Below are 26,588 nucleotides of genomic sequence, written 5' to 3'. Positions count from 1 at the left end.
AGTATTTAAACAAGCGTTTATATCATTGTAAAACCATACTGCAAGGTATTTTTGGATTTTTGTTACAATGGTGTAAATATTATATACATGTTTCTATTTCCAGAGGTTGTTGTTTAATATGGAGTAGACACTGAAGTGGCTCGGTCACCAATGTGTAATAAGGTTTTAGCAATCTTAAGATATTCCATGCAACAGTCAAATTATAGGCTACAATGCCAGCATTTACTTCATCACGGCTACAGTTGGGTTAAACAATTAAATGTATGGCAAAATCTTTGTTCTAAGCCCCATAAATAATTGGTAATTTAATAAAAGGCAAGGACAGACTCATGATTTTTTGTTAAATCACTTCCTGGAAGTCAACAACCGAAGTCAGACAAAAAAAAAACTTGAATGTTTCAATATTTACTGATCATTAATCTTTTAAAAATACTTTGTAAAAAGATCATTTACTCCCCTGTTTGGTCCAGAACATGTATTTACAAGTCTGCGCTAACAGAGATATACACCTTGTTTTTGCTAATCCCAAAAATGTTTCATTCCCCAATTTTTTTCAATTAAAAGTTGTTGTACCCTATATACAGTATATATACAGTATATATATACACCGTATTTTTCAGACTATAATGCGCACTGGATTATAAGGCGCACTATCAGTGAATGGGTCTTACCAGGTCTATTTTCATACGGAAGGCGCGCCGGACTATAAGGCGCACCGGTTTGTTATTATTATTATTATTATTATTATTATTATTATTATTAAGGCTCATTAAGCGAAACAAATAGTCAGATAAGTCAAACTTTATTCCACTCATTAACAATAACTCTCAACATTGTTCAGGTTTAACACATAAAATACAGAACATTACACTCACTTTTCAGTTCAGTATTTTGAAGCACAGTACTGGTACATATCACTCCACGAGGCGCCTGACTACGGTAGCCCTGAAGCACCAAAAATCCATTAAGAGGTGCTGCTTCATAGTTTACCAAAGTTGTACTAAAACATTTTGACATATTAATTTCATGCATAAGGATTTTATGTGCGCCTTATAGTCCGAAAAATACAATATCTATATATCAGACTGACTATATGTAGCAAACCTTGGCTCATATATGCACACCTATACCTTTTATTAATTTGCAAAACAAAAAAACTAAATATTCATCCGTCTTTTGAATGCCATTTAAAGAAAAACTGCTTTCAGTTGAAACCCAATAAAAAAAATCAATATGTTTTTAACATACCTACAACTTCAATAATTCTGTATCACTAAGCTAAATACATGAAATTGCCTTCCTTTGCTGACACTAGTGTGAGTATTTTTTTTTTCCATCAGCAGCCGTTTGGGTGTGGTGGCGTGTAACTGGGCAGACAGATAAAACCAGTGACGTGTGGTGAGGTTCATGGCTGGGGAGGCACTGGCTTTCACTGATAAGATTTCAGATTAGGATTTAAAAATGTAAAGTAAATCCTAAAGTATAAGTAGCCTATCTATAATTTAATTAATGCTACATTTTATTTAAAAAATAAATTACAATATATTCCTACAATTAATTATACTTGAAATACTAAATGTTGGGAACCTTCGAGCAACCGTTCACATATAAATTATATATAAATGTATAAAAGTGACAAATATCAGTGCCTGCAGGATTTTGTTTTTAATTTCTAGATATATATTTTTTTTTCAATATTATTATTTATTTTACCAATTTTTATTTAATTTGGGAACTTTTTGTGAAATCATTTGAGGGGGAAAAAAAAAATGTAGGATTTTGGAAAAACAGAGTTCCTAAATTGAGATTAAAAATGCCAGCTGTCATGTGATACATGCATGGGAAAAAATGTGGAATTTCATACAACATGTGTATATGGATTTAGTTCTTTTACTTTTCATTTGACACATGTGCTTATCTAAAATAAAAATGCAAATAATTCTGCAGTTTTTTTAAGAAGAAAAAAAATAACTTGTTGATATACGTAAGTGGGGGAAATAAATGAATCAGTTGATAAATGTCCATATTAAAATGATTTCATTGCCATGATGAGAGGTGAGGACCTACTGTACCTTACCTGGCTGCACATCACAAACATACAAAGAGAATGGTGGCAAAAAGGAAAACTATAAAAGAAAGCCTTATTGAAAACTCAACCAAGAGCAAAGGCTCTCAAACACACGCACACAAAGAATATTCAATTCAATTTCAATTCAACTTTATTTATATGGTACAAATTACAACAACACTCAGCTCGAAGCACTATCAAAATATAAAATTCTTAAGAAAAAACCAAACAAATCCACATGAACATGCATCAGCTACAGTGTCATTCGCTTTGGAGCTATGTTGGCATTTTTTGGGTTAGGTGGAGGGATCTAGTCGGGTTAGGGTAATGAACGACACTCAATGACAGCCTTCATGACACCGTATTCATGCTAATAACAGGTGTCAAATCATAATAATGTCAGCTTTTATGTATAAAACTTCAAGTAAAGTGTTGCCAAAAAATGTTTTGAACAAAGCAAAAAATTGGCGAATGCACAGATAGACTCCAATAAGGTTAAAAACTCCTGCCTTATAGAATGATTAAAAAACTCAAAACTTTAGCACGTCCAGCCCATGAACTCCATGTATCACGTCTCTACAAGGAGTTGTTTTACTAAATACTGTAAATAAAGGAAACTATAGGGCTGTGTTCAAAATGGCACACTCCATACTATACACTACAAACTCAATATACTATTAGTATGATTAGGACGATGTCCGATGATGAACGTTCCCACTGAAGTATAATTTCAAGTTTCCCAAGATCCAATTTGAACCAACAGCAAAAACCAGAATCACACTGAGGCTAAATGTCTCCATTGATTCGCCATCTTTGAGTTTTGAAAGTGTTTTAAGTGAGAAAATGAATATCAACATGTGGCTATTTGATCCATAAAACTCGCAGAAACACATTTCACGCCGACATTTTAGAGATTTTCAGAGACCTGCCGTTGCACTACTGACTAAACTTCTGGTTTGCTTCAAAACGTAAAAAAAAACTAACGGAAGACAAGAAGAAATGCTTTTGTTTTGAAATGGGGATGTTTGACTTTTAGCTAGAAGCCGTTCCCGGGACAATTTTTACGTTCCGCTCGCAATGAGTCTGACCAAGTTTTCTGAAGCTGGGTTTCCATTTCAGTTTTTTTGGCGAAATAAAAGCGATATTTCTAAATGTCGACAAAGTATAATTGCGCTTCAAGCGTGTTTCCTTTGAAGGTCGTTTTGGGCTGGACAAAAGCCTCGTAACTCGTGAAATCTCATCCCGCGAGACTTGGCTGCAGGAAGATGGACGCTCCAAACCTCCTTATAACACTTAGCATTCCTTTGTTGTTTCACATCTAATGTGGCACTAATAATTAGAAATGTCTTGGTCTACTGTTCTGTTTACATGTACCGCGACATTTTTACTCGGAGAGAAGTGATCATGTGACTCTGTGACGTGTATTTGCGAAAAAAGTGTTTCCATAGCGCTTTTGCGATACATTTTCACGATCTAAACGTCTGAAATTCCTCTGCATGAAAGCGTAAAAATGTTTTGTGTTATTTTGCAATATTTGCGTGGTTTTTGTTTTTTTTAATTCAGGTGTTTCCATTACCAGTTTTTCTTCTGCTATTTAGATTTTGCTCACTTCCAAGGGTAAAGCAAACGCAGCTTGAGATCCACACGACGGAGGACATTTAAAAATATCTCTAATTTCAAGTCTAAGTCTTAAAAACTACAAATCTAACAGCTACAGCCAAACAGAAATATGCATGCTCTAATAATCACTTTGACTTAAACCAGGACTTGACATCGAGGAAGAAAAACCAGAAACTCTGTCGTGTCTGTTCGATATCAACTATAAACACTATAAATATATAAATCCCCTAACTGACACACGTTATAGTAAATTATGCATTCAATGTATAATTCAGCACATTTTTAATGGGTGGTCAACATTGGGGACTCACATCTTTACTTACTTGTTGACAACGACTTGCATTGGAAGCCTAGCGTAATGGTGTAGACACTGGTGTGTCACAGTGCATGACCATGTAATTCAAACAAAGCACAGGGAAATATCTAAAGCAGTGAAGCGGACATTGCCAAGCTTAATTCTTGTTTTTCTGAGCAAATTGAAACTCCGCTGGCGGGTAAATCCGGTTTCCTCTTTCATGCAAGATTGCTAATCAGATTTCAGATCCTTTTTGGAGGCGTGTTTCAGGAATCCAGAGTATGACCCCTTCCTGTCATCTCTCCTCATTACAGATGGGATACGACAAGGATTTTTTCGCATGCCCAAGCTCACCTCATCTTGATTTAACCAACCTAAATACACTATCTTTTAGAATGTGGATTTAAATGTGCAATTTCTACTTTTCCAATCACCACCTCAGGTTGTTATTGCCCACAGTGCAAATATAGAGCCACTAGTAACCGCTGAGAAAACTGTGGATTAATGTTTGTACAATGCTTTAGCTGTGGGTCTTCAATTTAAAAAGTTTTTTTGTGTGTGTGTGTGTGTGTGTTAATAATAGGGATGTCCCGATACGACTTTTCCACTTCCTATACGATACCGATATTGCAGTCTTGCGTATTGGACGATACCGATATCAAGCCGATGCGATATCAGCACGGATCACACATACTTTTATGACTTATTTTGTAGTGTGGAATATTAGAAAAGGCTTGATCAAGTGATGTTACTCAGAGAACAATAGTCAGTAACAGTAGTAGTAACAGAGGAAAACTGACCATTTATTATTAACCAATTGGTTACATACATTTTAACCTTCAACATAATATCTACAGTATTCTACAATTGAATAAATATAATATATATCGAAGATTTTAGATGCAGTCCGATAAAATCTGATATTCGTTTTCTGGCTGATATCGAACCGTTATCAGATATCAATATGGGATCGAGACACCCCGAGTTATTAACATTTTCATCTGCTTCTTTATTTCACACAAAAAAAACAATTTGGTTTAAACATGAAATTTTTCATATATTTTGACAAGAAGAGAGATTAGCAACTACGGTAGCATGCAAAATCATCTACATTTGTTATATTTTTATTCATTTTTTGCATTAATGTGGACAGCAAAAGCTACAGACAGTAAAATCTTTAATAGTTTAAAATCTGCACAAACAACACGTTTTTTTTAATTTAATTTTAGGAAACTTTGAAATCTCTTAAAGAATGAGTTCACTGCAGCAAAATAAATATAAAAATCTTAATGAATTACAAAGCAAATATACTTTACATCTATCTGAATCTGTACTTATGACTGCCAAACAAAGTAGTTTAAAAACAAAAGTCAATGCAATCCGCTAAGTTGTGAAATATAAAATGCTGATAATGCTTGTTCTTGCACATGCCAAACGTAAATACAAATATTAATTGCACACACAATTGCCCTAAAAATATATTCGCATCCATTTTCTCAGATTTTTAGTGAATGGCGGTAGTGTTGCTAAATCCTTTATGTGAGCTGGTATTATCTTCCATGTTGCCAAAATGCACATTTTCTAAAAAAAAAAAAAAAAAAAACACAAGACCCCTGGAACCTGTAAACAATGCTCTACATTTATGTACAGTATACTGTACCTCATACCATGTCTGACCTAGACTTTTGGATGATTTCACTGTCCTGCAGAGACACCTACTGGCCACTGGTAGAACTTAACTTCTATGATAAGAAAAAATGCATTTCCCCAACCCCTACAAAATAAAATGAGCGGAATTTCCATATTTAAAAAAATTAATAAAATATGTATCTACGGAAAATAATTAGGGTCACTGGGGGGAAAAAAAGGGACCAAGAATATTTCATTTATATTAATATTTATATCGTTGAGTATTAAAGAGATTCAAGTCAGATTTTTGAGAAAAAACTTTCTTTCAATTCAATTTTATTTATTTAGTGCTAATTACAACAAAAATAATCTCTAGGCGCCATCAAAATATAAAATTGTAATAAAAAGGAAAAAGGAATAAAAACAACAAATCCATATGAACAAGCATTTAGCGACAATGGGAAGAAACAACTCCATTTGAAGAGGAAGAAATCTCCAGCAGAACCAGGTTCAGAAGTGAGAGCCAAACACAGGACATTATAATAATAAAAAAAATATTTTTTTTGTTTGTTTGTTTTTTTTTCCAGTGGCCCTATAATCCTCTTACCCATGTATCCAACACAACTTAATATAATTTTCATATTTTATATGCATTTGCTTATATAGGGTGTTTGGATTGAAAGATTTGCTATATACGCAGATACAAAAATGTCTATTCTAGAGCTTAAAATGTCTTTCAATTTTACTATTTCAAGCAAGTGTCAGAATGAAAATATACCCAAATAAACAGCTCTTTCAAAGGATTGTATTTAGTGCTATTGATTACCGAATTGCCAGAAAAATCATTTAATCATCAAACCTATTTTTTGCAGTAAATCCCGAAACAAATGTAGCTACATGTGAATTCTATTTAATAATCCAAAAGCATAATAAATAAAGAAATAAAAATCAGATGAATACATTCATCTAAAACAGTTGTCAATGACTGGAGTTGTTGTTGGGTTTCCTCTATAACTTATTGACAGAGATCTGCAGCTCTAATCTAACACATTTAATTTAAACTGCAGGAACAACTTGTCACCATACAGTTTGTCTGTGGGTCATTTGTTTTAAAGGCAACTGCATTTTTCCTTTAGGTATTTCCTTGTCGGTAGATGATTAACATATTATTTGGTGAAGGGTTACACATTTTTAAACGTTACTTACTACAACAACATTCATGCATCAGCAAAGGTGGCATGTGCATCCACTTTTGTAATGTAACTGACATCACATAATTTCCCACAATTTCTACGTCACGCACCAACATCCGTCTAGTTTAAAGGGACTTATAAGGAAATTTCATTTATTTAACCTTGAGGACTCTTGGTTGTAGGATATTCCTTTATCTAACCTGGTTTGATTGACACATATCAGGGAAAGGTTTCACTATACAGATTAAATCTATGATATTGGTCCTCATAGCATTACAAACACCTGGATGAAACACATGCAGATGCACACACCCACATGCACACAGGTATAAAGGTAAGCGATTGTGGAAGTACCTCAGTCTAGAGACGACTCCAGTTACCTGAACGGTTCTCGGCTCTTTACTTGTGGCAAAATGACTGAAGAGTTTTCCAATCATGGACAATCTTCCTATTTTGGATTTGAGACTTTTAAAAGTAGATCGATGAACAACACTACTGTGGCCCTGAACAATCCAGCTGATATCTCTGTTATTGTCATTTACTTTGTGGTTGTCTTAGCTGTTGGAATATGGGTAAGTTGTCCCTTTTTTTATTCAAACTTTTACTTTTTTCTTCTATTAATATTATCAATAACTTGCTGTTGTTCAACTTGTTTGAGTATTTCCATTAGAGCATTAGTTGCATAATGAATTATTAGTTAGCAGAAAGAAATGTACTTGATTTATTTATGCCTATAGTATGTGTCACTGTCATTTTTATGGTAACAGATGGAACAGTTGTGTGAAAGTGTTGTGCACAGTGTTACAGCTTTTTTTTCCTGGTCACCAGGCTATGGTACGAACCAACCGATCCACTGTGGGTGGCTTCTTTCTGGCAGGCAGGAGCATGGTGTGGTGGCCGGTGGGTGTCACACACGTTCACCTTCTTTATCGCTGACGCTCAGATCTGACTCACTATCAGCAGTCTACCTGCATTTGGAGACACACCGATAAGGATTTACTGTTTGTGGAATAATGAGAAACATAAAATATGAGACAGTGGTTTTATTCATTGACAGGGTTTCATTAGTCACCAGCTGTAAATCTTCATAATTACATTTTAAAGTTTGAATGTGAAATCAGCTGGAAAGCTAAATACAGACTTCTCTTTTAACCCTTCGATTATACATTTTGACCCCATTCAATGTTTATCATTCAAAAAACAATAGTTTGCTTCATATTTCATGGCTTTTCCTCATTTGATTTGTACATTTGATTAAGCACAACATTATCATGATTATATTTGTTCCTCGCACTGAACACATATTGCACACACAGGTGTTCTTCTGGGGTCAAATTGACCCCAAGCTGTTTTAGCTGTGTAAAACTTCTGTCTGTGTATTGCAATCTGCATAATCTCGCTCTCTCTTTTGCAACAGCTCTTTCACAGTGAAAGTGACATAGAGGAGAATGTGTCTGAAACTTTATAGAGAATAGCTGCAAATATGTTGCAAAAATATATATATATTTAGAATAATTAAATAAATAAATTCATAAGAGGAAAGGGGTGGTTGTCACCAACATCAATCAATATGGTTCATTCTGTGAGAGTCATGAATGTGCACCCCAAGTTAGAAAAGATTTGGTGGAATATTTTCAAGATTCGCTCTCTAAAACTGAACGTATGTAAGTTAGTTAGTTAATTAAAACAACATGCTAATAGAAAATACATCACTGATAGACGTATTTAACTTTTCATAGATTGGAGCGTCACTGTTTGCCAGTAACATAGGCAGCGGCCACTTTGTGGGCATCGCTGGAACCGCAGCCGCTGGAGGAATAGCCATCGGTGGATTTGAATGGAACGTGAGTAATCCGGGACCCGGATAAGCAAACTGCTTCTCTCGTCTCCTTTTTCGGCATGTACAAAAAATGTAAAAAAAAAAAAAAAAAAAAAAAAAAAAGTGAATGTAACCATGTCGGAAATAAACTGAATAAATAATAAATAAATAAAAAATAACTTTGTGTTTACCAGTTATCCCATTATCACGTCTTACACAAATGTATTTGTAACCTTTGACACTGGATGTTGGTTATCAGTGAAGGGAGCTGATGGTGTCCAGATTATCATGGGAGTGCCGTGCTGCAGAGAAAGATATTTCTCATTCATGTTTTCTGTTGTGTTTCAGGCTCTGATTGCAGTGATCATACTGGGATGGCTGTTTGTGCCGATCTACATAAAAGCAGGGGTAAAGACACAGACTACATGCAGGGTTCACTCTTTCTAAGTTATACACACATACATGTTTCTTGGATACAAAATGTGCTATATACAGTACATGATACACGCACTCAAAGCTTAGTGTCTTACATCAAAATATAACATACTGTATACTATCCACCCAACTTTTAAACTTTCCCTCACCAAAATGTTATAATCTGGTTCCAAATCTAGCACATGGCTGCTTCATAGCAGCACACAATTGTGTTACATCTCTGTTTACTGCCTGAAGTAAACGCAGACACAGAAAGAGCTAGAAATGTATAGCATTGCGCACAGTATGAACACCAATGCACCCCTTTGGAGTACACGCGGCCCGTGAACGGAGCTAGGCACTTCACTGAGCTCACATTGAGGGCAGCGGTAAAAAGTAAGAACATGCCGAGCGCAGCGATAGAGCATACATGTACATCAGAATCAGCATGGAGGGGCCAGAACTGATAGACTATGATGCCAGGACAGATGTTCAGCTGTGGTTCTCCCAGGGCAGGGGTCTGCAACCTGTGGCTCTGGAGCATCATGTGGCTCTTTGACTCTTATGCAATGGCTCCCTGTGGCTTTAAAAAAAACTATTGAAATAAAGAATAAAGAAAGTCTTTTTTTTTTTTACAGAGGCTATTAATGATTAATGACAAATAAAATCAAGATTTTACAATTTATCAACCTAAAAATAAATCACGTTGTGCAATGACTCGGCACCTTCCTACTTTACCTCCAGCAACATCTACAGACCATCAACTTTCCTGCACCTGTGGCAAACCTTAAGTTTTAAATCCCTGGTAAGATAATTAAACCAACAAAAACACTATTCTGGAAGAAAATAGAGATTTTAATTGTGTATTCATTCATTTCACCACCAATGTGCCGGTTAAATATGCATGTTTTATGTTAAAAAAAATCTTCTTTATATAACATTGTGTTTATGTAAACTGAGATGTGTATGATACCGTTTTATTTCTTGATGTCAATTTGTTTTATTTTATTTCAAACTGTTTTTAAGTTTCCATTTACATGATCAATATAAATCAAATCAAACATTGTTCTATATAATTTTATATAATTTAATACACTGTATTGTCTTAATTGAGAAGGTATTTTTTCAGCTCCAGGAGGACTTTAATCCAGGTGAGATGAGGTTAAATGGTTCCTTGTAGAGTAAAGGTTGCAGACCCCTGACCAGGGGAAGAGGGTTAGGAGACCCCACTATGAGAGCTGGACCTTCTGAATTTAATTCCATGGGGTGAAGCAATGCAGATGCTAAGTTGGTTATGCTACTGTTAACTTAATTCAAGTACAGCATTTCTGCAAAATAATAAAAAAACAGAATACATGTAACCTGTTGTTATGATTTGCTGTAATTTAAAAAATTGTTACGTCTTCTTTTCAAATTATATAAAATAAATTACCTGTTATTTCAGCCACTGCTTGTTGCAAAAAACTTAATATTGTCACTAAAACCTGAAAACATTTATTTGCGGGTGCAAAGTAAAATAGCGTGTGCAATTTCCCTGGTTTAATTGTAAGGGACATGCGCATGATAAATGTGTTTGTTGTTGTTTTTTTTTTTAACTCATTTTTATATAGCGGCCCCTCACACTGAGGTCAAAAGCTGAATAGGTTTCACTTTTGGGTAAACATGAATGTGCCGTCCGGGCAAAATCAAATTAAAATAAACGTTTTGCAACACCAAATAAGTCCAAAATAACGAACGCAAAAGTTTCAGGTCGAGCAGACACAGCGTTGGGGAGAAATCTGCACACACACACACACACACACACACACACGCATAACGTCCTTGCTTTTATAGAGCGATGAGCTAAACGTTCAAATGGCCAACTTTTTACATTCGGCACCCCCGTATAGTAAGGCCATTATGATGCTTGTGACTAAACTAGTAGCAGCTTTTTGCAACACCTAAAACACATTACTATTTTCATTTTAAATACAAAAATAAAAGAAGTGCTGGTTAGCCACATGCAAAAAGCTACTTTCACAACTGCATGACACAAATATGCTAATTAGTATTTACTTTGGTATTAGCTAACTTGTCTCTTTTTATGTACATATAGCACTGCCATTGTATGACCAATCGATATGCATATTAACAGTTGCTATATTAATCTTGTAATGCTAAAAAAAAATGATAAATTATCAAGGAGATTTTGCCGTTTATGCTTGTTTGTTGCAGTTTTGGTGCATTCCTTAATCCAGTTTACAGTCATGTATTGTGCAGTGCTCATAAATTGAGAACAGAAATCTCAGACACAGTTACTTCTATTGACTTTATGGACTCGGATTAATCCAAACTGAAAACTATTTAGCATATGTTTTATACGAGTATGATATGGATAGTGTGAGTAAATACACATGGTTTGGTTTCCAAATTAAATGCAACACTAAATTGTTTACAGACCGTAGGTTTCTTCTTTAGATAACTATTAGACCACAATTAGTTCATGGTGAGTCCTGAATTTATATACATATGTACACACAAAGTTAAATTGTTTTGTCTATATTGTGTGTTTTGTATTCCTATTGGATGTGATGACTGGTGTCTTCTGTAGGTGGTCACGATGCCAGAGTACCTAAAGAAGAGGTTTGGTGGACATCGGATACGCATCTATCTCTCGGTGCTCTCCCTATTTCTCTACGTTTTCACCAAGATCTCAGTAAGTCAGTAAACTTGGTGCTAATTATCAGGAATCTTCATACTAACGTTGTGTAGCATTTACATTTCAACGTTTAAATAACTCATATACTTGGCTACAAAAATATATGTACGTCATTATTCCGACTCAAACATAGGACGATGCTGTGGGAGCGACATTTATTCTCAAAAGTTTACATATCCCGGCAAAAGTAATGAAATATCACCCAGAACATGGAAGTGTCTGAATAATTAGCTTTATATAACATAAATGTTAGTTTTTTAAATGTGATGTTTTGTTTTTTTTTTTTTTAGTCAGTTATTTTATTATTGTTTTAATTGATAGAAAAAACAATTAAAAATGTGCACATTTTGCAAATACTGCCAAGCATTGTAAACATATCAACACAACTGTGTCACAAAACAGCTGAAATCCATTTTGTTGAATTCTAATCCTTTTTAGTGTTAGATTGGTGTACATCTAAATGAATAAGAGACTGTAATAAACACACAAATAAGAAAATAATGTTAAAACACTGTTAACTCATGAAGAAAAGCTAGAACACGTGCTAATTTCTGATTCTCTGTGTGATTCTACATATGGGAAACAGAAAACAATAGTCAGCACCAGTTGGCATGAAAAAAACTGACCCATTTATCATTAACCAAAGGGTTAAATACATTTTTTTTTACCTTAAACAATTGAATAGAAAATAATCTCAATAAATCATATAAAAACATTATGTTTTATATAGGAGAATTTAAATGCAGGTCGTTATAATCCAATACTCGTTTTGTTGCTGATATCGGGTTAATATCTGATATCCATATTGGACTGAGACACCTTATTTTCATTGACAAACTGACGTAAGTAACTACCGGTACTTTCTTTTCTCTCTCATCTCAGGCAGACATGTTCTCTGGGGCCATTTTTATCAACCAGGCACTTGGTTTGAACATCTACCTCGCTGTCATCATGCTACTACTGATCACTGCGCTCTACACGGTCACAGGTCTGTCTGTAGCTTTATGTCACTTCCTTTCCCCCTGAGCCCCCACCGATTCATCCTCACAAAGTCTTATCTGGCTCCATGATGGGGGTAAAGTCTTCTTCAGCAGTCCGCTCAGGGGAGTTTATCACTAATGTGTTATTTATTATGGGTCATCACCCATCGACTGAGATAAGGATGTACTGGCCTTCTGTTGCTGTAATACACATCTGACCCTAACATTTACAGGATGAAGACTTACACAACACACTAACAACATGTTATTTTCTGTCTAACTGGCTAAATTCCATGTTTTATCTCATGATTTGTCTCAGGCGGACTGGCTGCAGTGATCTACACAGACACCCTACAGACTATCATCATGATTGTTGGATCATTCATTCTAATGGGATTTGGTACACATTAATTTCTGTCTTCTGAACCCTCGTGGGTACCTTTGGGGACCAAACGTGTGCTTTCTGCTTATTCAGTTTTTGAAATTCTCAGCATCTCATTCAGTTTATAGACTAATTGTATGAACTTTGGCCAGGAGTTTTCTTTTAATATCATGTTCATAAGTCCACGATCACTTTTATTGCAAGATGTATTAAACAGGAGATATAAAATGTACCGACACTCTTTGTGTTCGTGACCGATTTGGTCCCATTGACTCCCATTACAACCACATATTTTGGATATACAGTTTTCCTGACATATCAGTGGTTCTCCCATAAAGACCTAATAAATATAGGCCTCCACCTTCAAAATCCCAAATACACCTAATTTTTTGGGGGGGAAAATGCATAATTTGTGTTTTTGTCATTGAAAAAAAAATGTTATAACAAAAAGGGCAAAAAATAAATAAAATGTATTATTTAATGAAAATCTTTATATTTATGGTTAGGTCTAAAGCTGTTGGAAAGATCTTATCAGGGAAAAAATATTTATATGGCATTCTGAAGACAATTTTATGAAAGGTACCGATTTGGTACATGAACACAAAGAGTGTAGGTTTTTTTTCAATAAATGCTCATAGCTCTAAAACGAATAATGCCTCAAAATACATGTTGCTATCAATTATTGACCTAGTCAAGGCTGTAATAACTTCATACCAAATATTCCAACTTTGCGCTTCATTTTTTGAGAAAAAAAAAATGCATATTTTGTGTTTTTTTATTGAAATAAAATTGTGTTTTTATGACAGAAAGGGCATAAAAAGGTTAAAAAAAATACAAAATTATAATGAAAACATATATATATATATATATATATATATATATATATACACGACCATTTTTACGACAGTTTTGTGAAGTTGTACCATTTTGGTACCTGAGCTCAAAGAGTGTAATTTTTTTTCAAAGGTGCCCTGAGGGTTAAACTGAACTTTTAAAAGCAATATTTAATTTCTTACTGTCAAACTGTCTACAAATGTTTAATTGTGCACATTTTCAGCCTTTGACAAAGTTGGTGGCTATGAACAATTCCAAGCACGCTACATGACTGCTGTCCCGTCCATCACGGGAAATATCAGCGCAAAATGCTACGAACCCCGAGCAGACGCCTTCCACATATTTAGGGATGCCATTACGGGGGACCTGCCGTGGCCAGGCCTGGTGTTTGGGCTGACTATTCAGGCCATGTGGTACTGGTGCACTGATCAGGTCAGTTTCATGTCAGTTTAAGTCAGTTTTTTTTGCTTGTTGAATGGTCGCCTTCCCTTACCAACTTCATCAATTCAACTTCATAAAAGCAACTTATTGATTCTGGTATGTTTGCACACACATCTGCATGCCCTTATCTTGTCGGTTTTAAATACACTCACTCAAGCAGTCTGAGGTGGTCTATGGAGAGAAGATAGCCATGCTTTTAGCAAGATAACAAGAACTAAAGCTGGCTTTTCTCTAGGCGCTAAATCAAATATTGACCTGCCAGATAGTTTTTTTTCTCCATCTATTTGTGGTTTGCTTGTAAGTCTTAGATAACGTTCGCACATGGCTGGGGGATAAAATAGTATATAATGGATTAAATAATATTTATCCAATATTTCAAGCTGGACTTTTTGTTAATTGTAAAAAACCAAAACAGAAAGAAGTTTAGAGACAGGAGTTGGAAATCTATTACAAAAGTAGTTTTTTTTTAAATTTTTAATCCATCACTTCTGTAGGACCTTGGTCAATTCTCTCACATTCAACATGCATTCTTGTGCATTTTCAATGATTTCCATCATAATACTTAAATAACTTGAGCACCCTAAACTCAGCCTCATGCTGCTCCTTTCTCTTAGATCCTTTGTCTTTATACTAGAGATGGTGAACTTTTATAGCCGCGAGGGCCACGAAAATGTTCACGTCTGATGCAGGGGCAATGTTATCAAAATTCATGCCAGAATTTAGAATAATGACCAATCTGGGCAATAATACAGGAAATACTAAAGGGTTTTTATAGTACAGTATAGTATATTTCTCTCTAAATTTGTGTGTTTTTGTTATTGTGTTGTGTATTTATGGAGTTGTCATTTTCGAGTTGTTGTCGTTTTGTGTGTTTGCAGAGTTTTTGTTTTAGTTGTGGTTTTGTGTAATTCTGGAGTCATTTTGTGAATTTGTTTATAGTGTCATTACCTCCGTCAAAGATGTAATATCATTCACTGAGGTTGATCTATTTCCCATATTGGTTTGTTTGTCTGTCAGCAAGGCCTATGTCAAAAGTACTTAATGGATTAGGACAGAATTTTAGCCAACGATAAACATTAAAGCTGCTATGCAGAATTTCTGAGAAACTTCTCGATGTCCCGCCCTAAACAGCCTCACTTCCTCCCACTGCCTCTGCCAATCTACCAGAAGCCACGCCTCTACTTTTCTGCACGCGCATCGCGGAACATAACAAGGTCGCATCGGGTCGCATTGATATAGGTCACGGGTGTCGAACTCCAGTCCTCGAGGGCCGGATTCCTCAGACTTTTAGATGTGTCCCTGCTCCAACACACCTGAATCAAATGAATGGCTCGTCATCATGCTTCTGCAGAGCTTGATCACAACACATTGGTCTCCACCAGGAGTGTATGAGTAGGGACACATCTAAAAATCTCAGGAATCTGGCCCTCGAGTACTGGAGTTTGACACCCCAGGTCTATGGGTCAGGTAAGAGCTAAAACCATATTTACCTGTTTGCTGTTGTGATGCTGTTGCTTGTTTCTGTGCACCGTTCCGCATTCACTTTAATTGACAGTCTCAAAAACAGGAAGTCAAAGCCTATTGGCTGGGCACTGTCGGCGATCATTTCCATTTGTATAGGGGTCTATAGGACAAAGGAGGGACTCATACATGTATATGAATGACCACCAGCAGTAGCCCATAGTAAAAGACTAGTTAGGTATTTTTTCGCATTTCAAAAGAATCAAGCATAAACATATTTTTCAGAAACTCCAGATACCAGCTATAAACCACTGAAGATTCTGGGATCAATATACTGATTCTGGACGAAAAATCAAACAATCCGAAATTTAAAAAAATAATATCTCAGTTCATGAAATTTGGCTCAATTATGTTGGGGCCATTCCTCAAATACCGCAGTTTCGTTTGAATCGGACCCATTTAAACACAAGTTTTGCCCATACATTTGAACCTACTGTCATTATTAATGGGGATATAATTTATTATAAGTGTGAATGATCCTGGTACCATTATCAGGATCACTGATCCAGATAACTGCCAATATCTGGCAAAAAGGATACTGTATTTGGCACTTGGCGGAGGTTTCTTTGGGTGCTCTTCTTATGTGTATATTTGGTGTCGTTTTGAATATTTTTATTGTATATTTGTAGAAATATTGTCTATTTTTGGAGTGAAATAGTGTGTTTTTGGAGTTATTTTGTGCATTTACCTTGGGGGCAGCATTCGGCCCACAGGTGCCAAAGTCTGCATTCAACTAAATCTAAATCTCGACTCTATACCTTGCATATTGACATTTTAGGATGCAAGGAGCCTTGTAGTGCTGTATCTGTGAGTTGCCTCATCATGTGGCTCATTATCTTTTTTCTATCTGTAGGTTATCGTTCAACGATGCCTATCAGCCAAGAACCTGTCTCATGTCAAGGCTGGTTGCATTCTTTGTGGCTACCTGAAGATACTGCCCATGTTCCTCATGGTTTTCCCTGGAATGATCAGTCGGATCCTTTATGCTGGTGGGCATGTTGTGTTTTCAACGTATAAATCAGATGTTTCAAATTGACCCGCAAGAAACACAACCACTATGTTCAATTTTAATCGCTTTTCGGATGTTTTATCTAGATGAGGTGGCTTGCGTAGATCCAGATGAGTGCATGAAATACTGTGGAGCCAGTGTGGGCTGCACTAACATTGCCTATCCCAAAATGGTGGTGTACCTGATGCCCAATGGTAGGTAGTTTGCCTTTGATGTGCAATTACAAATTGTCACATCCTCTTTAACCTTTTTGCCTATTTTTGTCATCCTGTTAAAATGTGTGTATTTCAGGTCTTCGGGGTTTAATGCTGTCTGTGATGCTAGCATCGCTGATGAGCTCCCTTACCTCTGTCTTCAACAGCTCTAGTACTCTCTTCACCATGGATATCTACACTAAGATCCGTAGTACCGCTAGCGAGAGGGAGCTAATGATTGCTGGCAGGTAAATACTGATTTCAAGGGAAAGGTGTGAAGACATAGTTTACCATTACACAGTACACACTGTTCCTGAAATGCTTATTGGTTATTTAACTCATTCATTGCCAGCCATCTTCAAAATTGACAATCTGACATCTTCTGAAAGATTAGACTCTCGACTTTCATCAGAAAAAAGAATTTTGTTTCGAGCTTGTTTCATTCTTCTGTAATCAGCAGTTGAATAGAGGCAAGTTCCACACAAATCGCCAGTTTGTGACAAACAGCTGAGAAAAACGGCTTTTTCTGAAAAAATCTATTAGTGACTTTGAAGCAATTTTTTGTGTTTTATTGACACCTCAACATTGGTTTCCTTCTATAAAATGACGAAAACAACACTGAGACCGGGCTTTTGATGGCAAGATTATTATTATTTTGCTATCTATGTCAGAATTGAATGGTTTTCTTACTGTATTTTGTCCGTCCTCCAAGTCTCTCCCCCGTCATTCTCCCCACACACAACTTCCTCCTCCTCCCGGACATGACGAGTGTCAGCGCTTGCCCCGCTTTTTGATCGTTTTATCTCACCATTGCGACACTCTCAATAGTCCACTTAGGTTCCACACATGCTCTGGTCGAGCTGCTGGGAACTTCAGCATTAACTCTCGTAGTGCCACTTTCTGTCTCGTAAACTCCTTTCCTCTCCCTCTGAGCTCTGCCCATAATGGGTGATCTCTCATCCAAAGCTGCAGTGCTGCCACCTACATGTCACCAGTTAGTCACTACATCATTGTACATGAAGTTAGATATTCACAGAGGAGCTTTGTCACACTGTCTGCTAGCAACCCCAGCCGTAAAAGGTAGTTGTTTGGATCAGTGATCCTGATCGTGGTGCCATCAGGCTTGTAAGAAATGTATATCCCCATTAATAATGATACAGCAGGTCCAAATGTATAGGCACGCCCATCTCTTTGAAAAATCCAAATTTAATACACAATCCAGATTTGATGATGAAGAAATTTGGTGGGGTAATTGAAAAACCAACCGGATACAACCAAGTCAAATTTCACATTATGAGAGATATGGGTTTATCGATTTTTCAAACTAATCCAGAATCAGTGTATTAATCTGGTTCCAGTGCTGGGCGATATGGACCAAAACTCATCTCTCAATATTTTTTCTTAAAATGGCAATATACGAAACCGATCTCAATATTTTTAACTAAATAAAGTCTTGCCAAAAATATAATTCTGGGTTAAATTTGTTGATGAAAGATGTCACACAGGCACATTTATTAACAAACAGCTGCACAATATGTGCCACTTTTGGCTTTTTCTCTTATAAGAGACAGCACGTGTGAGTAAGTTCTGTAGTGTAACTTATTTAGGGGAAGATCGGGTTAGGACACACTCAACAATCCATCCATCTGAGCTTTTCATGATGTTCTGAAATGTAACAAAAGCACCAACATCTAAAATGAGTATTTTAATACAAAAAAAGCTATAAAATATCTCCAAAATATGGAAAAATTGTGAAGGACACTGTTTCACCATACTCTATGAATAACATTAAATACTCGTATGATGTGATTTGTATTGTGATTGTATAAATAAAAACAAGCAAAAAAAACAAAACATAGATCTCGATAATAGCTTAATTAATCGATTAAAATCAATTATAAAAATAGTGGTCAACTGATTTAGTCATCGATTAGTTGCTAAATAACTTATTTGCAGTAAGCAGCTCATTTTGTGCATATTTTAAATCCACGGTGACCAAAGTGGGGCAGAAATGAGCCACTGGAGGTTTTACTCAGCCAGTACAGCAGGCGAAGTAGTGAATAGTCAATAGCTGGCCTCGTTTTAGGTTACTCTGCAGCATTCAGCAAGATGGCGGAGGTAAGCCGCAGTGGAGTAAGTTCAAAGAAAAAGAAAAAAAACGGAAGATAAAACTAATCAAACTAAGTCATCCAAAGTGTGGGAACACTTTACTTTGAGCCTTCAAAAAAGAAGAGTAACCTGTAAATTCTGCACAACTGAACTGGCCTGGCACGGGAGTACTACGTCTCTCCACGAGCACCTTAAACAAAAACATGTGTTTAGAAGCGGAGGACCAAGCGCCGGCACGGTGAGTTTACTCAACGCAAAAATACTGATGAGTTACTGTATATAATGTATCGACACATGATTGTCGTTTTGTAATATAACGCCAAACAGTTTGAGTAATATTGGTGCCGATTTGTTCATAATTAAAATGAAAATGTTCATTTTGGTTTTAAAATCATACTGATTCTGTCATTTTTTTGTGTGTTTTAGGAAGAAACAAACCAATATTAGTGATTTCGTGTGCAAAAAGAAGATACTCACCCAGCAGCAATGTGCACCATTGACAGACAATGTTTTAAACATGCTAGTGAAAGACATGAGACCGCTCTCGATGGTGGAAGGAGCAGGCTTCCAACAAATGTTAAAGTCATTCAATCCAGGTTACACGATCCCCTCTAGAATGCATTTTGCGAGGTTGTTGGACAAGAAATACAATGCCACAGTGGATCAAGTCAAATCAAGAATCTCAGCCATTGACAGCAAAGTGGCTCTGACTGCAGACATTTGGACTAGTGTAGCAACTGGAAGATACATGGGAATCACATGCCACTACATTGGAATCGACTGGCAAATGGAGTCAATTTGCCTCTCTACTATGCCACTGGAGGAGAGACATACTGCCCAAAATATTGCAGGGTGGCTGCAAGAAATACTGGACAAATTTGAAATTCTTCCTGATAAAATATCTGCTATTGTGCATGACCAACATCGTGGCTGCTGCTCGACTACTACGGTTGGGCCTCTCTCAGATGCACAGGTCACACATTGCAGCTTGTTCTCACCTCTGCTCTTAAACACCAGATCATTGCCAAAGCAGTTGGAGCTTCACGATGCCTTGTTGAGCATTTTAAAAGAAGTGAACTTACTCGGGCAAAAACAACATCAAATGGGCACACCTGAACACGAACTCATCCAAGATGTTAGTGCTAGATGGAACAGTACGTATCACATGATCAATCGTCTGCTTGAGTAACGGTGGGATGTTACTGCCAGACCTAACTGTGACAAAAACAGGCAAGCAATATTTAGACTTAAAACCAGACCAATGGAGCCTACTCAAAGAGCTTTCCACAGCCCTGAAGCCTTTTGACTGTGTCACAGAGTACATGAGTGGTGAAAAATACACTACAATTTCCTCTTTCACCATTGGCAAAAGCACTGGTCAAGTCAATGCAAGGTATGGATTTTGAAACACCAAGCGTTCCTTCACAGAGTTGTAGAAGAGGTTGAACAGCGATGGAAGAATGAAACCACTTTCTGTGACTCATCATCTTCACATAACAGTGTAATCATTAGTTCTTCCCTGGATCCACGGTTGCGAAAACTACAGTTTCTGTCTTCTGAGGACAGCTTCAAAGTTCAAGTCAAAGTCCAAATGAAGGCAGTCAAAATGGAGCAGCTACAGCCACCCTGTGTCCAGCACCTGACAGTACACCTCCTGTTCTTGAAAAAGTTCCTGTCTCCTTAATTGATTCCCTTCTTGAGTCCGAAACCAGCAGTGAGGAAGAAGCCAAGGAAGGAGAAGCTGAGGAGCTCACTAGGAAAGTCAGGCAGGAGGTGCTCACGTACTTTGGTGAGAAACCCATTTCCAAGGGGGAAAATCCGTTACAGTGGTGGAAGTCGAATGAGGTGAAATATCCCTTTTTGTAAGATTAGCAAGGTCCTACCTCTGTATACCAAGAACTTCCACACCAGCGGAGCAGCAGGAAACATAGCCTCTAAAAAGAGAGCAATCCTAAGCCCTGAACATGTGGACATGTTGACATTTTTGCACTGCAATGCAAAGTTCTTTCTCAAATGAGTGAATAGTGCTATGCCTCATTTCCCACAGTTAGTCGGATTTCTGTCAATTAAGGCATGAGTTGTTTTATTGAACATTTTATTGTTTTATTACATTTTTAATATTTGCACTGTTATGAGGATTACATCTTTACATCTCACAGTTGGCAAAGACTTATTTGTGCAGTACATTATTGTTTGCAAATGTTTAGTCGTAAAAGCTGTTTAAAGCTTTACAAACATGTTTGTTGTTTACCAGTTCATATTTCAGTCTTGCAGCCTAGTTATGACTGAATGAGAGAAGTAAATATTGAAATCGTATTTAAAATGCACTTTTTCATTATTCACTGCTCTTTTTCAGACAGCAGGTTTCCAATTTTTTTCTGGACAACCTTCTGATGGATTTTAGTTTAAATTTCACTTTAAAATGTAAGTTCCATTCAGGCTTCATGCTATTGGCACTTTATTTGAAGGATTGTTTACAATTTCACAGCATAAGCTATGAAGCTGTTTCCCATGTATAAGGCGTGGTTACAGGAAAAAAAAAATAATAAAATGTAATTCACTGCAATTTTATTCTGTCTTATTCTTCTTTGTGAAAATATGTTCTGAAAGAGTCCTTAATAAGCTTTGTTCAGGATTTTAAACTACTTTAGGAGCCATAAGGACTGTCATGGTGAAAACCTCATTGGAATTCTCCTTGTGAAATTTGCTAGAGCATGTATGGGTCAGTGTTTTGATTCCAGAAGAGTTCGACAAAGGATTACTAACACATAACTAAATAAAACACAATTCCAGATATGATTTTGATGATATGACATTAAAAAATAGTTAAAATTTCAAAAGTCTATGTTGAATGATAAAGGCCCTTTGTTAATAATTTACTTGGGAAAAAATAGGCAACACTAAACTGTAAGTAAATAAACCGATTAATCGTAAAAATAATCAACCGGTTAATCGATTATAAAAAAATCATTAGTTGCAGCCCTACTCGATATAGGCGATATCATTTTGTATAATGCCAAAATAGATATATCTTGAATCACGATATATTGACCAGCCCTATCTGTTTCCCCTCCAAAACTTGGTGTATTTTTTCTTGGCATATAAGGGTTTATCTATTTTCTATTCAAGAAAAAAAAGTGGGAATGAATAAGTAAAATATAGGTTTGAAGCAAAGCAGTCGGTAAAAACTCGACTCTAAATGGGATTCAGTTTTAAATTATACAATCAGATGAAATGTCATTGTGTAGAAACAAAGCATCCACAGTTATAAATTCAAACTGCTTTACAATTTATAGCAAAATGCATTTCACTTAGAGTGCTGTCAATAAAACCTTTAGTTTTCCAATTTAAGATGCACAAGGCCAGAACACATCAGGATGACAATTTGAATAACTGAGTAAAAACAACGCGTTTTACAAGTTTGATGCTCCGTGCATGAACAAAGAATCACACTCCTGAAGACTAAGTAGAGATGTTCTAAAATTCTCTGTTGTTTGTGTGTACAGAGTGTTCATCTTGGCCTTGATTGGTGTGAGCATTGCATGGATCCCTGTGGTGCAGTCAGCGCAGAGTGGCCAGCTCTTTGACTACATCCAATCCACTAGCAGTTACCTGGCCCCACCAGTTGCAGCTGTCTTCATGTTGGCCATCTTTTGCAAACGAGTCAATGAAACTGTAAGTTGCCTTTTTTTGTGAAAAGTGAAAAGATGTTCAAAATGATCATCCTGTGACCTGTGCAACAACTACTTTTCTAGCTTGCTAGAATCCATCACAAACCAGGACAGCAGTGACAATGGTTCAAAATTTCATGAAAAAGTACAAAAATGAGTTACAGCACAATGTTGTATGTCAAGTTGAGCTTTTGTATATTCAGACAAGATTTTTCAGGACATTTTAATCTCCCGAAATTAGGGATGCACCGAATATCTAGCGACCGAATATATTCGGCCAAATATTGCAAAAAAAGCAATATTCAGCCTTCGGTGGAATGAGTTAAAAGCAAGGCTGAATAGTAGTGTGTGAAGCAATGACGCAATCAAACAACGTGCTGTGATTTTGAGTTGGAAAAGTGTGTGCGCGTTGCTGCAGAACCAGCAGCAGCAGCAACAGCAGACTCTTTCCTTTCCGTTTACCGCTGTCCGTCACCGCGTTAAAGTTGGAAGCGTCCAATTCCACAACCGAGTTCGTTGTCAGCGCTGTGAGCCACAAATCCGTAAACATCCCCATCATTTCTTCCTCAGTTCACAAGCAATGTCGGGTTTCGCTGCATAGGCTGGTGTAGCATTTATTACGGAGTGCTAACAGCTGATGTGTGTAAACAATGGCCGTGGCTCCAAGCAGTGACTCCCATAAGATCAGCAGCAGAAAAACTAGTGCAGTTTGTATTTACATATATGGCAATAAAGTATAATATATATTCTATTTTAAACAGCAGTGTTGTTTTAGCTGTTGGATAGTTGGAGGGGGAGGAGCTCACATTCTAGGAGGCATGTTAGGTGACGTCACCTGCCAACGTGGGCAAAATCCAACTCGCCCATTTAAAGCTGACTTTTTACAAAATGTGGAATAACAAGGGAGGGAGGAAACAGAACTTTTTCAACTACGGCCCTCTGAATAAGGCTAAAGGGATGTATATCGCTGTAGCAAAACCAATATAAAGTGATTTTTTCATCATACCTCCCCTTTAATGCACTTTAGGTTTTTTTTGGAATGGATGTTTTGATTTATTTGAAGGCCTAATATAAATGAAAAACTTTGTTGTGCTTTTTTTGAAAAGCAAAGGCTACTGGAATATTTAAAAAATGTCATAATATTCAGTAAACATTTACTTTCTTTAAAAAACATGTCTAAAAATGTATTCTAGGCTATTTATGCACTATGGCTTCGGCTTCTAATTTTCATTTCGGTGCATCCCTACCCAAAATGTTTCGACTGTCAACTGCCAGTCTTCGTCAGAAGAGTCCTTTGATGGTTCCTTTGAAGTTTCACTTGAATTCCATGTAATAGTTGCAGCGAGATTAATTTTGTCTTCTTTTGGAACAGTATGTTTAGTTGACGTTTTCTTTATTCAGACAAGGTTTTTTTGTAAGGAATTTTTTTTATCTCCCGACATGTTTTGACTGTCAACTGACATTCTTCGCAAAAATTTAATAAAAATTTCCTAAAAAAAACCTTGTCTGAATAAACAAAACCTCAACTTGACATACAGTTCAAAAGTATAAAATTAATCTTATAATGTTGTGTTGCATTTGTTATGCTCTAAAACCAGTACTTTCTACAGGTATCCCAAAGAAACTGTTTGTGAACACCAAATAAATCTGATGTTTGAATTCAATACTGTAAAACTATTCCCTTAAATCATAAAGTCCAGCTCTCTGACAGTTGGAAGATAATGAAAACACTCTTATATCTAAAGTTGTGTTTTTTTCCTGTCCTTAGGGTGCCTTTTATGGACTCGTCATTGGCCTGTTAATCGGCCTGTCCAGGATGATCACAGAGTTCATTTATGGAACAGGCAGCTGCGTTAGCCCCAGTAACTGTCCCACCATCATATGTGGAGTCCACTACCTCTACTTCGCCATCATTCTCTTTGTCACATCTTGCGTCATCATAATGGGAATCTCACTCATGACGAAACCCATTGAGGACAAACACGTATGTAGCAACTGATGTAATCATGTCTTTTACAAGACAAAAAAAACACTGATTAAAGGTCTCTTGCATTTAATTTTCATTAAGTACCTTTGTAATTGTTCAACTAGCTGTATAGACTCTGCTGGAGCCTGAGGAACAACACAGAAGAGAGAGTGGACATTGACCAAGACGACTGGGTTAATGCCAAAGATACCAACAGTCTGGAAATAGAAGGTGAGTGTAGAGATTATGTTTAGAATCATATATTATACACATGTGCATCATGGTTGTTTTCACTGCTTTCTCTGCTACAGAACCCACAGAGGAGCCTGGGTTCTGTAAGAAGGCCGTGATGTGCTTCTGTGGACTGGAGGAAAGCAAAGCTGTCAAACTGACTCCAGAGGAAGAAGCAGAAATGCAGAAGAAGCTCACCGACACCTCCGAGGAGCCTCTGTGGAGGAACATCGTCAATGCTAACGCCATCATTCTCCTGTGTGTGGCAGTTTTCTGTCATGCCTTTTTTGGTTGATAAAAACCTCGGGCAAATTTGATTCTTTTAATTTATATGTTTTTAACAACAATTGATAGGAATTTGATCTGTGACCAAAGCAGTGCTTTTAATCAACAGAATGAGATGCCACACTTGTGCATTTTCTTAAGTGTTATTCCTGTTCATATTCAACAGTATTCAATGTTGCTTTAGGAATCACAAATGGAGAAGGATGCCATTCAATTCATTGGCTTTGAGTATGAATATTTACAGATTTTACATTTTCACCATGTTTTTACTAATAAAAGCATTTTCTTAAGTTTTATTGCTATCAATATTCAACAATATTAAATGAGAAAATGTATTAGCAACCAAGCCTGTAATTTATTAAAACTTACATTTGAATCATTAAAATATGTTGCTTTAGGAATCACGAGGGAATAAGGGTGCCATTTAAATCATTGGCTTTAAATATGAATACAAGATAGGATGTGGTAACTCTAGGATTTTTCTTAGGGGGGCCACCAGGGGGCCAATGATATCTGTAAGTGGGAAAACAAAAATGGTGTTTGTAAATTTCTCTACTGTTCTGTGTGCTATGCATGTACTTACATTGTATTACTTAGTATAAAGATATAACTTAAATAGGTCTAAAAATGTTCTGCATATTTGTTCTAAATTGAATAAATAATAACATGTAAAACAAATCCAATTTGCAAAAAATATATTCATCAGGCATGTTTCTAATGCATCAGTCCGTGCTGATCTAAATGTAATCTTTTAAAACAGAAAAAGTTAAAATAAACAGGTAACTCATTGAATTTGATACTGAATGAAATATACATTAATCAGCAAATATTAAAAAAACAGAAATGTGGATACAGCCTGGTACAAACTTTCTGTTTTGTGTCGACATAGTAGAGCCAAAGATATTTACAGATTTTACTCTATGAATCAGAAAATACTACCAAAGGTCCTAAAAAAAACCATCTAATTCTTCCCATGTTTTTACCAATATTTTATATATGTATATGAAATATTATATATATATATTTATATATATTAGAGATGTAACGATTAATCGTAAGGCAGTTAAAAATCGATTCATAGGTATCACGTTCACATCGATACTGTGAAAATTGAATCGCAGGACTTTTTTTAAACAGCAGAGGACGCTATATATATTTATCCTTCTCTTGTCCAGAAGTGTTGGTGGCAGGCGGAATCTGCTACTACTTTCTTTCTGGCCTCCTTCTAC

General features: G+C 36.3%; 2 protein-coding genes across 2 annotated transcripts; both read left to right on the top strand.

Annotated features, from left to right (window-relative positions):
- Nucleotides 1-7,164: 7,164 nt before the first annotated feature.
- On the top strand, nt 7,165-26,037 carry slc5a1 (solute carrier family 5 member 1). The gene is made up of 15 exons (XM_028462567.1): nt 7,165-7,377; nt 7,634-7,705; nt 8,545-8,649; nt 8,973-9,032; nt 11,629-11,733; nt 12,619-12,724; nt 13,036-13,116; nt 14,156-14,364; nt 16,748-16,883; nt 16,990-17,097; nt 17,195-17,345; nt 22,713-22,881; nt 24,646-24,861; nt 24,969-25,074; nt 25,155-26,037. Exons 1-15 carry the CDS (start codon nt 7,219-7,221, stop codon nt 25,367-25,369), a joined length of 1,998 nt encoding a protein of 665 aa, XP_028318368.1. The 5' UTR covers nt 7,165-7,218; the 3' UTR covers nt 25,370-26,037.
- Nucleotides 18,556-21,690, top strand: LOC114473152 (zinc finger BED domain-containing protein 4-like). The gene is made up of 2 exons (XM_028462568.1): nt 18,556-19,444; nt 19,633-21,690. Exons 1-2 carry the CDS (start codon nt 19,410-19,412, stop codon nt 20,393-20,395), a joined length of 798 nt encoding a protein of 265 aa, XP_028318369.1. The 5' UTR covers nt 18,556-19,409; the 3' UTR covers nt 20,396-21,690.
- Nucleotides 26,038-26,588: the final 551 nt, after the last annotated feature.

The sequence above is a fragment of the Gouania willdenowi genome, chromosome 12, assembly GCF_900634775.1.
Source record: "Gouania willdenowi chromosome 12, fGouWil2.1, whole genome shotgun sequence".
NCBI classification, from domain to species: domain Eukaryota; kingdom Metazoa; phylum Chordata; class Actinopteri; order Blenniiformes; family Gobiesocidae; genus Gouania; species Gouania willdenowi.
Note: the sequence above shows the minus strand (reverse complement) of the source record. Positions and strands in the feature narration are given on the sequence as shown.

Excerpts from the sequence above, each read along its gene's own strand:
- slc5a1 (XM_028462567.1), top strand. The coding sequence starts at position 7,219 with ATGACTGAAGAGTTTTCCAATCATGGACAATCTTCCTATTTTGGATTT. Across the intron at positions 7,706-8,544 it reads GGAGCATGGTGTGGTGGCCG|ATTGGAGCGTCACTGTTTGC; the intron begins GTGGGTGTCACA and ends AACTTTTCATAG. Across the intron at positions 13,117-14,155 it reads ATTCATTCTAATGGGATTTG|CCTTTGACAAAGTTGGTGGC; the intron begins GTACACATTAAT and ends GCACATTTTCAG.
- LOC114473152 (XM_028462568.1), top strand. The coding sequence starts at position 19,410 with ATGTGTTTAGAAGCGGAGGACCAAGCGCCGGCACG. Across the intron at positions 19,445-19,632 it reads GAGGACCAAGCGCCGGCACG|GAAGAAACAAACCAATATTA; the intron begins GTGAGTTTACTC and ends TGTGTGTTTTAG.